At 37.3% G+C, this 12,093-nt stretch overlaps 2 protein-coding genes across 2 annotated transcripts; one reads left to right on the top strand and one right to left on the bottom strand.

Annotated features, from left to right (window-relative positions):
• Nucleotides 1–564: 564 nt before the first annotated feature.
• LOC116307210 (cytochrome c oxidase subunit 7C, mitochondrial) lies at nt 565–2,068 on the bottom strand. Its single transcript, XM_031717365.2, has 2 exons — nt 1,939–2,068; nt 565–909 (listed from the first exon to the last, which is right to left on the bottom strand). The coding sequence occupies exons 1-2, from the start codon at nt 2,044–2,046 to the stop codon at nt 784–786; spliced, it is 234 nt and encodes a 77-aa protein (XP_031573225.1). The 5' UTR covers nt 2,047–2,068; the 3' UTR covers nt 565–783.
• Nucleotides 2,069–2,750: 682 nt separating this feature from the next.
• Nucleotides 2,751–12,086, top strand: LOC116307214 (uncharacterized). Its single transcript, XM_031717368.2, has 11 exons — nt 2,751–2,868; nt 4,330–4,357; nt 4,651–4,756; nt 5,554–5,639; nt 6,149–6,235; nt 6,830–6,978; nt 7,197–7,290; nt 8,248–8,341; nt 9,424–9,516; nt 10,558–10,636; nt 11,646–12,086. Exons 1-11 carry the CDS (start codon nt 2,866–2,868, stop codon nt 11,733–11,735), a joined length of 909 nt encoding a protein of 302 aa, XP_031573228.1. The 5' UTR covers nt 2,751–2,865; the 3' UTR covers nt 11,736–12,086.
• Nucleotides 12,087–12,093: the final 7 nt, after the last annotated feature.

Here is a 12,093-nt window from a genome sequence, read left to right as displayed (position 1 = left end):
ATTTTCTACAGTAAAAACCCGCATATAAGAACCTAAAATTTAAGAACCTGTTAGGCTAAAATTTCATTTTTAAGCACCCTTCACATAAGAACCATTTTAGGCTAAAATCCTAAAACAGGTTCTTATTTTTAAAAAAATAGAATCAATCTTTTCAAAAATATATTTATGACACAGTCTGTACACAACAATGCTATAAACACGATAACTGTACATGGTTACTGTAAAGAACATGTCCTCATTGAATAAAACAATCCAACTTAAAATGAAACTGAGTTGAACCTTTGATTACCTAAGCTTCCAAGAATACTGTAATTGGACATTAAAGACCAGATTACAGTATTCAAAAATACTACTTTATTTCTTGAACAAAAGTTAAGAACCTAATTAAGAACCTAGTTAGCCTAATTTAACTCTAAATACCATTTATATAAGAACCTGTTTAGGCTAACTTGAAAAAACCTAGGTTCTTATACGCGGGTTTTTACTGTACTCCATAAATAAAAAGAATCATCACATCTGTGAGCAAACCAATAGAAGAAAAAAATTCACAATAAACCAAAAGTATACAATTCCAGTTATATTTAATAAAGTCTTGAAGTGAGAACAATATTCACTCATGTTGAAATCATGGCTACGAGATTCTTTAACAAATTAGAACATTTTTCAATCTTATAATATCATACACACAAAACATATATGACTTGGAATTAAAACAAAAGGTATTTGAAGCAGCAAATCAGTTCTAGAACACTTGACATTGAATTTCTTCAAGCTTTTTCTTTATCAACCAGATCCTGCCTTAGCCATCTGGAATCTAACTGCAATAAATGGAAGACTAAAGCAAGTGCCTAGATAGGTGCACATGACCAGTAGAAGACGGGTCTTGTTCTTGGTCTGGAATGGCATGTTCTACAAATATAAATTATACAGTGCTTTTAGTACGTTTTCGCTTGTTAAGTAATTTAAGGAATTTGCCAGATATTTTAATTAGTTTTGGTACTAAATTATATACACCTACTTGCAAGAAGGTTGTCATACAAGAATAGAACATTAGTAATTTAGTGGGAAAGGAATACATTAAAAGACAAAAGAAAAAGTTCAGTTTCAGTAATCTTCTTTTGTTTTTTAATATAATTCCTATCCCACTAACTCACTAATGTTCTATTTTTGTATGACAAGGTTCTTGCAATTAGGTGTATGTTTTAAATACCATACCAAACAAAAAGAAATTTTATCAACCCCAAAGACAACCTCTGGGCAGATCTACGTTATTAGTTAACCCACAGATTGATTCCTTGCTGGAACAACCTTTGGGTTGATCTAAGTCAGGGCATGGCTAAATCACAGATTGAACCCTGAAACAACCTCTGGGCAGATCTAAGTCAGGGCATGGCTAACTCACAGATTGAACCCTGAAACAACCTCTGGGCTGATCTAAGTCAGGGCATGGCTAACTCACAGATCAAACCATGAAACAACCTCTGGGCTGATCTAAGTCAGGGCATGGCTAACTCACAGATTGTACCCTGAAACAACCTCTGGGCTGACCTAAGTCAGGGCATAGGTAACTTAAAGATCAATCCTGGAACTACCTGGAACTTCATGCATGAAATGATCTTAATAGTCAGGGTATGGCTAACTCATAGATTGATCCCTGAGAAAACTGGGCTGATCTAAGTCAGGACATGGCTATAAAACACCCAAAATAATGTAAAAAGAGCAGAGAAAAGAAACAAAGGGCAGTTTAAATATTACTATCCTCATGTTTTATTCAAGTTTTCTTGAATCCATTGCAGCCGAAAACTAGACATCTTAATCTAAGAAGTAGTTTTTGAAGAGACAGTTGTATAACAGCCGCCATTTTGTAAACGTACCCGGTAAAACTAGTTTTTTTTACACCAAAAAGATAACATTTACGCTAAATGAAAATATCCATACCATTCCTGGTCCTTCCTCGGATCCTCCACGTAAGAGAGACTTTCTTACAGCGTTGAATCTTGTGCTTGTACGTCCAAATAAAACGACAGACCTCGAAAGAGACGCCATCTTGCTTCTTTACTAAAACTGTGTGGTGGAGAAAAGCTCGCCTCGGATCCTGGGTAATGACTGATAATACTAGGGAGGGGAGGGACAAAACAGTCTAAAGTTTACTTCATATATTATCGTGAATGAAATAAATACAAAACCTAAAAACAATTATTATCTTTAAATTGCTCTAGGATTTACTAATTTATGCTTCCAATGAAGGATTTTTTTAGTTTTATATGTGTTTTAAAGAAGCTCGAATATTATCTCCCGACCTCTTCCACGAAAATATATTTTTGCATTGGCTTTAGCGCGCCTAATGGATCCTGGTAGTATGAGTAACAAATTTCAAATTAAGGGAGGGGTGGGAGCGCTTTGATAGACTAAAACACAATCTTTCACTGTTTATATACAAAGAAGTTTTAGAAAAAAAGTTATATTTTCAATATGCCTTCCCTTTTTTAAATGAATTCAACAATTTTGCGAAACGTAAACTTTTCGTAAAGTTTTTACTCTGGAAATTTGAGTTATGTTCTTGTACAAATTTACCATTGCTAAATGCAAAAAAATATCCACGTGCATATACATGTAATATATTTACGTATAAAAGAGCTGTTGAATTATTGCACTTTCAAGTTTTTATCGAAACGCTGTCACATGACAATTTCTCCCGTCCCCTCCCCGTGAAGAATAAGATTAGTCTTCTGCTGACCAATCTTGAGCCCGCTTTATTCAAAATGGCGGAAAACTTGTGAAAACTTCATCTTGATAAACTCATTCGGTTATTGGACAAAATATCACTTGTTTTTACACCAGTTTTAAGTAAAGATTGCATACACAATGGTAAGTATTGTAGGATTTCTCGAGTGCTTTTTAGTCGTTACTTTCTTCTCATTTTGGTGCACATTAATCTGTCAAACTTTAATATAGCACGAGTATTTTTTTGTCTAGAACCACGAATTTCTTCAATTCTTTGGTGATTATTAACTTGCTGGTTCATTATTCTCATTTAGTACACTATTAACGACTATATATTCATATGAGTTTGTGTTTATTATATAGTTAGGATAGTACGTGTGCACTGATTGGTCAAAAACTGTGCTCTATTAGTAAACAGAGCACAGTGCTGATGCCATCTGCTAGCGCAAACCCAGCTGCTAGATCCTGTGGCTGTCTTTCTTTCCATGTAAATAAATTCAACCTCTCAAAATAAAATAATTAACTATATTTATAATAAGACTAATAAAACAGCTTTTTCCATACTCTGTTCAGTAATAAAGCACGCAGGAAGTGACGTAAGCATGAAAGAAGTGTAAGGAGAAGCATAAGCCTTAGGCACTGATTGAGACAATAATTTATTTGATTGATGGAAGTGTATTGCCTGATTTCCCTGTCGTGAATGTTGTTCTTGCTAGCCCCACAAACCTCAAACTGGTTGTATCATCGTGTACGGGAATTGTCAGGGGAATTCTATTCAAATTCAAATTTCAAGTAATCGGCTAGTAATCGTACCCTACGATAGCATAAATTAAACTATAATAAATATATATGTGCACGCGCTGATGATACATCGTTTAAATATGACTAAAAAATGAGACCTACCCAACCGAATTCACTTCGTGGTCTAGGGGTAAGGTTTAGGGTTAGGGTTGGGGTTGGCATTGTAGTAGTTCTTTGGTGCCGAAGGTACCGAGTTCGATTCTTGGTGTCTTCACTTAATTTTTTTTCTAAGTGAGGAGAACCAACATTTCTAAGTCCCACTCGTGTGTTCAGAAACCTATGACGTACTTCGTTAATCCATACACGATGATAGTACCCTCAAACTACAGTTTGATGTCAGGGGTTTTCCGTCAAACTTTCAACACTTAGCAAAGCTTCATTAGGAAGTTGTTGCTGGAAGAGCTGTCATATTGAATTCACTTATATTATGCTGAGTGTTGCTCTATGTTTGCGAATGTGTTTCTCGGCCTGACCCCTAGCGGTTAGAGGTTCGCGGTAAACTTGATGCTAAAAGTCTCTATTAACTGGCACCCTAAACCTAACCCTAACGCAGTAATTCATTCCTGCATGGGGTAGCTTGTTCAATTCACAACTGAGAATAAACTGGAGCTGAGTTTGTTTTCTTAATTCTCTCCCTTGCTAATATGAGGGTTTTTCTCTGGGTTCTCCCATTTTCCTCCCTAAGTAAAAATGAATTAACTCGTGAGTTGATTGTTGTGCTCAGTGAATGTAATTCCCCACAAAGAGGCCCTTCGTGGGAGAGATGGATGTAAATATATGCTAAAAAGAATACTTTTTTTGTAGTTTTCAGTATACTGCAAGCAAGAAAAAGGTAAATAAGCCTTTAGTTTTTTAGTTTATTATATGATGAGGGACAAACAAATAATATGATATGTATATACATATACATACACTCGATTGCAGAAACGTTGTAGTATACATTTATACAAATATCTAATTTATTCAGTATATTTAATGATATGCAAAACTTGCTTGTTTCATTCAATGACTGTCAAAATATTTTTTTCTTGTCTATTAGATCGTACAGATTATAAATCAGTTGGTTTTTATTATTATTATTTATTATTATTATTATTATTATTATTATTTTATACCAATGAACAGCACATGAAGACAGTATCTGGACTGTTGCCTGGGGAACCAATGAAATTGATGGCACAGAGAACATACTTACAGGAGCTGTAGATGACATGGTTAAATGTTGGAAATGGTAGGTCATTACTTGCTAAATACCATGGAGCCCTGTTATCCCTTTACCTCTTGTGACAGGAAAAGATGTTCAAAATAACATGGGTTCATAATATGCAGAGTAATACAGAGTAACATTGTTTAGTCTAACTTGTCTTTGGAAGGTGATGGTAAGTATGAGGTATTTCAGGGTTCTGACAATTATTGTTATAGTGGTACATTCAATGTTGCAGCAGTTTGTTCAAGTGGTATTACAGTCAACAAACGTCACGCATGAATGCATTTTGTATGAGTATTTGAATATTCATTTGAATATTTGTACATTCAAATAAATATTCAAATATTTGTTTGAATATTCTACTGTTTTGTGGGGCATAACAATGGTAACTAAGGGGAGTTGGAACCATGAATATCACCTCTGTCCACCTTCAATCCTCTAAGATGATGATGGTGATGATCATTGGATGATGATGATGGCATGATGATGATGTGATGATGATGATAATGATGGTGATGGGGATGATGATGATGATGGTCATGATGATGGTCATGATGATGAAGGTGATGATGATGATGGCGATGGTGGTGATGATGATGGTGATGGTGATGGGGATGATGATGGGGATGATGATAATGATGATGATGACTTATAAATAGTTTGAGATATTTTGCTATCCAAAATAAGTTTAACAAATTAAAGAATTAAGTGTTGTCTTCCAAAATTATTTATTACATGTATGTTGAGTAATATACCGCAAATTTGTACTGATTCATACCATGGGTTTTTTAAAGTTAGAGTTTTATCCTTTTTTTCACCAGGAATGAAGACAAACTGGAACCAAGATTCAATTTTGAGGGACATCAGTTGGGAGTCGTATCTGTTGATGTCAATCAAGCTGGAACGCGTATCCTTTACCATTGTGGGACACACAGTTTTAAATCATAGTTTTTCCTCACTTCAATCTGTTAGTTAGCCATGCCCTGACTTAGATCAGCCCAGAGGTTGTTTTAGGGTTTGATCTGTGAGTTAGCCATGCCCTGACTTAGATCTGCCCAGAGGCTGTTTCAGGGTTTGATCTGTGAGTTAGCCATGCCCTGACTTAGATCTGCCCAGAGGCTGTTTCAGGGTTTGATCTGTGAGCTAGCCATGCCCTGACTTAGATCAACCCAGAGGTTGTTTCATGGTTTGATCTGTGAGTTAGCCATGCCCTGACTTAGATCTGCCCAGAGCTGTTTCAGAGTTTGATCTGTGAGTTACCTTTGTCCTGATTTAGACCAGCCTAGAGGTCATTTTAGTGATGCATCTAGAGCTCTTATGAGTATGGGTATGAATGACTATTCTTAAGGGATTAATGACTTGCAGAAGCAATGCAAAATTGGGATGTTTTTAAATGAAACCTTAACCTTATAATAGTTGCTGCGTCCAGTTCACTAGACAGCCATATTCGTGTGTGGGATCTGGAATCAGGAAAACAATTAAAAACCATTGACTGTGGACCAGGTATTATTAACGTTAAAGACTGTCTTTCTTGTTTCTACAGGTTCACAACTTGAGACCAAAGGCCAAATGGGCCATTGAAGAAATAGAAAACGCGCGCACGCGGAAAGCATGACGCGTAGCGGAGTGCTTCTGGACACTTCTCGAGTGTTCTGCCAATTCCCAAGTGCTTTATGACGGCACACAGCACAGCAAGCAAGTTTTTTATTTCTTTTATAAAATATAAATAACAATAATAGATAGGAATGACGCAACGGAAAGTGTGCGCGCGTGCAATGTGCTCTCATAAAGCACGGGCTCCAAACCAATCAGAACGCGACATTCATAACAGTTATTTTATAATGACTCGTAGACCAGCCAGTAAAGTAGCCATAAAGTAGCTAGAAAATCTAATATTTTGTAGAGTTCTTTTCTTTCACTGTGGCCTCCATGTTGTTTCTCCTGATCAAATTTCTTCCTGTGCGCTGATTGGCTGGTTTTGGATGGGCTGTCAAAACGAGATCACCTGGTTGTACCCTTGTAGTGGCTGATCTCTAAATAGAGATCCTATTTGACCGTTCCGATCATCAATATTGACTTCACTTGTTTGGATTTCAGTTGATACTTGGACAGTTGCCTTTGCACCAGACTCCAAGTTCCTGGCCACAGGGAGCCATTCAGGGCAGATTAACCTGATTAATCTAGAGAGTGGTAAGAAGACTGGATCCTTGGATACAAGAGGGAAGTTCACTATGAGTATTGCATACGTAAGTACACTTCACGGCAGACAGGGGGTATGAGTAGAGAGTGTGTTGGATGTTCTTTCCTTTCTTCCTTCATCCTTCCTTCCTTCCTTCCTTCCTTCCTTCCTTCCTTCCTTCCTTCCTTCCTTCCTTCCTTCCTTTCTTTCTTTTATTCTTCCTTTTTCTTTCTTTCTTCATTTCAATGTTCATAAAATGCTCATCATTTTGTTGTGTTGTAACAGAGTCCTGATGGTCACTACATCGCATGTGGTGCCATCGATGGCATCATCAACATCTTTGATCTTACAACAGCCAAGCTGCTTCACACATTAGAAGGTATGGGTTATCCAAACACTTTTTCTCCATTATTGTCTAACTGTCTGTCTGTTTGTCTGTTTGTATAGCTTTCTGTATTTTTTCTTTTCTTGTTTGATTGTTTGATTATTTGCTTTTTTGTTTGTTCTTTCTTTCTTTCGTTCGTTCGTTCGTTTGTTCGTTCGTTCGTTTGTTCGTTGGTTGGTTGGTTCGTTTGTTTGTTTGTTTGTTTGTTCGTTCGTTCGTTCGTTCGTTCGTTTGTTGTTTTGTTTGTTTGTCCCTTTGTCTGTTTGTTTGTTGTTTTGTTTCTTTCTTTCTTTCTTTCTTTGATCGAGGTGCGGGATTTCGATAGACTTTTATAGATTTGTGTTAGGCTGCAAAGCAGGCGTTCTTGTGGGTTTGGGGGAAAACCTGGGTTTGGCCGATTCTGCCTCAAACCCATCACAAGAACGCCAGTTGTGTAAGCTAGATCTGCGTATGCAAATTGCCCATTTAAGTTCACATGACATTCCCTTGAGAATTATTCGTCGATGACAAACATGTTAAAATATTTACACTTGGAAGAATCAACTCCAAAGAGTGGCATCACATGGTCTGAAATGTGCACGACAAACAACCAAGCTAAAAAAGTCTATTGATTATATGTCCTAATGAATGAACAATTATTCGGCGAAACGAAGTTGAGGTTATTATTCCCGATATTCACTGAGCCTGAGGAGAATAATTGTTTTAGTATAAATACAGATTCTTTCAAAAAAAGAAAAAAAAGAAGATAAAAGACATTTTTTCCCGGTAACAGCAACAAAGCGGCTGGCCGCCATTTTGAATTATCACTGGAGGTGATTATCGTGTGATTGTGCGAGTTTCTCGACCAATCAGTGCGCGAGATTTTCAATAATCACCTGTGTATTTATACTAATATGTCATATTATCTAATATTCATTATTAATATCCTGATTAAAATCCATTGTGTTCCAGGTCATGCTATGACGATAAGATCACTCACATTCTCACCAGACTCGCAGCTACTCATCACAGCATCAGACGATGGACACATTAAAATGTACGACGTGTATCCTTTACTCGTTGGGTTACCTGTGTAGGAAAGGAGACAGGGAGCCCAGAGATAGCTAGCAGCAAATTGTTTTTTTTTTAATTGTTTTATAAGAGCGACTCTTATAGTTCTGTGTGTAGCGAACCTAATGATCTTGTCCTTTGTTGGTAAAGAAGTTGGAATTGTTGTGTTTCATGGAGTGCAGTGTCGTTGCTCGGCTCCAGATGATCTGAGAAAAAATGTTAGCAGAGTCGAAAATATTTGCAGAACTGAGATGTAGCTTTTCCATTTGAAATCACCGGGTTCCGGTCCACCAAATAACGGTCCACCAAATAAAAAAAAGATATGAAGTTGTCGATACGTGCTTGATAACGATGACACAATAATTTATGAGTTGTATACCTTTTACTGCAATAAGCCTGAAGCGAGATGACGTTTTACCCCAGCAGTGTGAAAAGGATTATGGTCTAGAGACGGGGGTAAAACGTCATCTCGCTTCAGGCTTATTGCGGGCTCTTTTTTTTCATTTTTGCTGGTCAAGTTTTCGCAGTCTTCATTACAGCTCAGGTTTGCAGTGACGTCATGTCTACGTCACTGTTTCAGATCAGCTGGCTGTCTTCAGTGTTGCAGTGTACCTCTATCTCTCTCTTGCAACACTGCTTGCCGCCATGCAACGCAGTCTAGTGTGAAGAAAATTGGAGAATCAAGAGAAAACCCTCAAATCAAGATAGAAAACCAAAAAAACTATATTTACATGTACACTGTAATGATAAAAAGGTAAATTATACACCGTGAAAAGATGAAAAAACTGTGACGTTTCGGACGCTAGTCCTTCTTTTACTCCGACGAAGGACTAGCGACCGAAACGTCAGTAAGTTTTTTCATCTTTTCACGGTGTATAATTTACCTTTTTATCATTACTGTTTCATTAGAAACACCGACGCAGCTCACACTAGTTTTTAGCTAGTTATCTCTATATTTACACGTGATGCGAAGTCCAGAAATCAAACCCAGGGCCCAAAATGCGAGAGGAGAGCGCACTACTCAGTGTTACGCTAGAATGTAGTCTGTTTGTATATGAATCCCTAACTTGTGTGCAGACAACATGCAAATCTTGCTGGTACATTATCTGGACACAGCTCTTGGGTGCTGGACGTGGCATTCTGCCCAGACAACAAACACTTCGTTTCTAGGTAAATCTTTTCTTGTGATCCGTGGACTTGAAAAATCATTATTAGGTCCTTGGATTCTCCTCGGATAGCCCTTAAATTTTAAGTGTTTACCTCAGCACAAACCCTGAAAAAAGCTGTATACACCTATTTCAAAAGACGTCGGTTGGAGATCTGAAATCTGAGACCGAAAGGAATTGTGGGTCGTAAGCTGTAAATTGCTTTGTGGTTTTAATTAGTAGTTTGTAAAAAGTTAATATCTTGATATACTGACTTTGAGCGATGACCTGCGCTAGCAAACTATCTGGGTACACCTACTTGCAAGAAGGTTGTCATACGAAAATAGAACATTAGTGATTTAGTGGGATAGGAATTATATTAAAAAACAAAAGAAGATCACTGAAGATGAACTTTTTCTTTTGTCTTTTAATGTATTCCTTTCTCACTAAATTACTAATGTTCTATTCTTGTATGACAACCTTCTTGCAAGTAGGTGTAAGTGTGTATTGAATTTTTGACGAAAAACACTCAATTCACCTTTTCGGCGCTAGCTTGGATTGTGTGTTACGGTCACCAAAATGTTCGGACATCGTTCTCGGATTTCCATAAATTCACTGACTTTAAAGAGAAAATTTAGGTAGATTTCTTTAGTTAGCTCTCTTAACAGCAGTAAGAAAAGCTTCAATCAAGCTAGAAATGCTTATTTACTTGTATTTAGAGAACTTTACTTAACATCAACCAAGTAAATAGTTCATTTAGAGTCAGTACATTTGTACGGAATTTCGAGAACAATGTCCGAACTTTTTGGTGACCGTAACACAATCTAAAACAATTTGTACGCCTTGACGGCTAGCGCCGAAAAGGTGAATTCCCCACAATTCCAATCGGTTTCAGATTTTTGATTACAGATCTCTAACCGACAATGTTTGTGTTTTTTTTTTTTTTTTTTTTTTTTTTTTTTTTTTTTTTTTTGTTTTTTGTTTTTTGTTTTTGTTGAAATAGGTGTATAATAGTTGACGATAAACAAAAGGATGTTTTCATTAATCTTACTCTGCTTGTTTTTAGTTCAAGTGATAAGACAGTCAAGATATGGGATTCAGGATCGCGTCAAGTCATTCACACCTTCTACGAACACACAGACCAGGTACGTACTCCTTGCTAATCCTACCATACCACTTCCACTACCGGCAATCCATCCACGGTAATTTCCTCTACGTTAATGTACTTCCGGTAAGACACTTCTCGTCATAATAAAAAGTAAAGGTTTTGTTGCCCAATAGACCCTTTTCGAGTTCCAAATAGACCTTATTCGTGGCGTGACAATGTTTTCCCAATTCAGCGTGACGAACCTCCAGGGGATTCATTTTCCTTTGTTTTTACTCTTCAAAACATTTGTGAGTATCCCAAAGGATACGAAAGGAGTAACGATGATATCCCGACAAGTTTCCAAACAATAGCTGTTCATTCCCCTAGAGTTTTGTCATGTTCAATTAGGAAAACATTGTCACACCACGAATAAGGTCTATTACCGCTGTGTTCCTTGATTACAGACTCATTTACTCAGGCTTAGCCTCGATTTTTTGTAGAATATTCACGTGTTCCAGTCAAGGTCCGTCAAGTTTCATAGTGTTTGTATTGTTGAAGTTGTGCATTCTTTACTTTACCGTTGGTATTTGTGAATATTTTGACACTGATGCGAAGCTAAGCCTGAGTAAATGTAGACTCTTCCACAGTCTCTCGCTCGTCCGTTCCGTCTCCACGCTTAGAGACTGTAACGGTACAATGACCGAAAGGACTTGTGGGTCCCGAAAACTTGGACCCAGCGTGCTTTGGGAACCAAAATACTCGTCCACAGTCTCTCTCGTTTTCGCCGCCATCTTGAAAATATTGAAACGAGAGAAACTGTGGACGAGTAATCTCTAAGCGTGGAAACGGAACGGACGAGCGACAGACTGTGGAAGAGTCTAGAGTAAATGAGTCTGTAATCAAGGAACACAGCGGTAATTTGGAACTCGAAAAAGGTCTATTCTCCCTCATGTATAGTGTGCTCGAAGGTAGGTACGCCCTTTACCCCATCAAACTATCAGTGCACCTTATTATACTACTCTTCTTTTTGTTTGGATTTTATTGATGGATTATTTGATCGTTTGCAGGTATGGGGAGTCAAATACAACGCTACTGGTTCAAAGATAGTGTCCGTGTCCGATGACCGTAACATTATTGTGTATCAGTGTCCTATGTAATCTAACTCGAATGTTTCGTAATACCGTATCCATGTAAAACTATATTTCTCTATTATGAAAGAAAAGATTGAAAGCACTTCTCCTGTTGACTACACGACTTATTTGATTACTCGAACATCCTGTGGAAGCAGGTGTTCTAGTGGAATTTCAAAGTGTTGTTATCATAGATTGAAGTCCTCGATGTGGTTGGGAGAATTCTCGAGCAGGTGCAAACACTTGTCTACGACTCGTGTTTGCACTGATCTGCTCTCGAATTCTCCCATTCACATCTCGGTTTGCATTAGCGTGTGCAAACACAGTAAATGTATTTTATTTGTTAAATAAATATAAATAAATAAGTTCTATTAGTGACCTTTCT

The sequence above is a fragment of the Actinia tenebrosa genome, unplaced genomic scaffold (genome assembly GCF_029948245.1).
Source record: "Actinia tenebrosa isolate PJP-AT-01 unplaced genomic scaffold, QUT_ActTen_1.0 PGA_scaffold11__36_contigs__length_13525064, whole genome shotgun sequence".
Classification (NCBI taxonomy): Eukaryota; Metazoa; Cnidaria; class Anthozoa; order Actiniaria; family Actiniidae; genus Actinia; species Actinia tenebrosa.
Note: the sequence above shows the minus strand (reverse complement) of the source record. Positions and strands in the feature narration are given on the sequence as shown.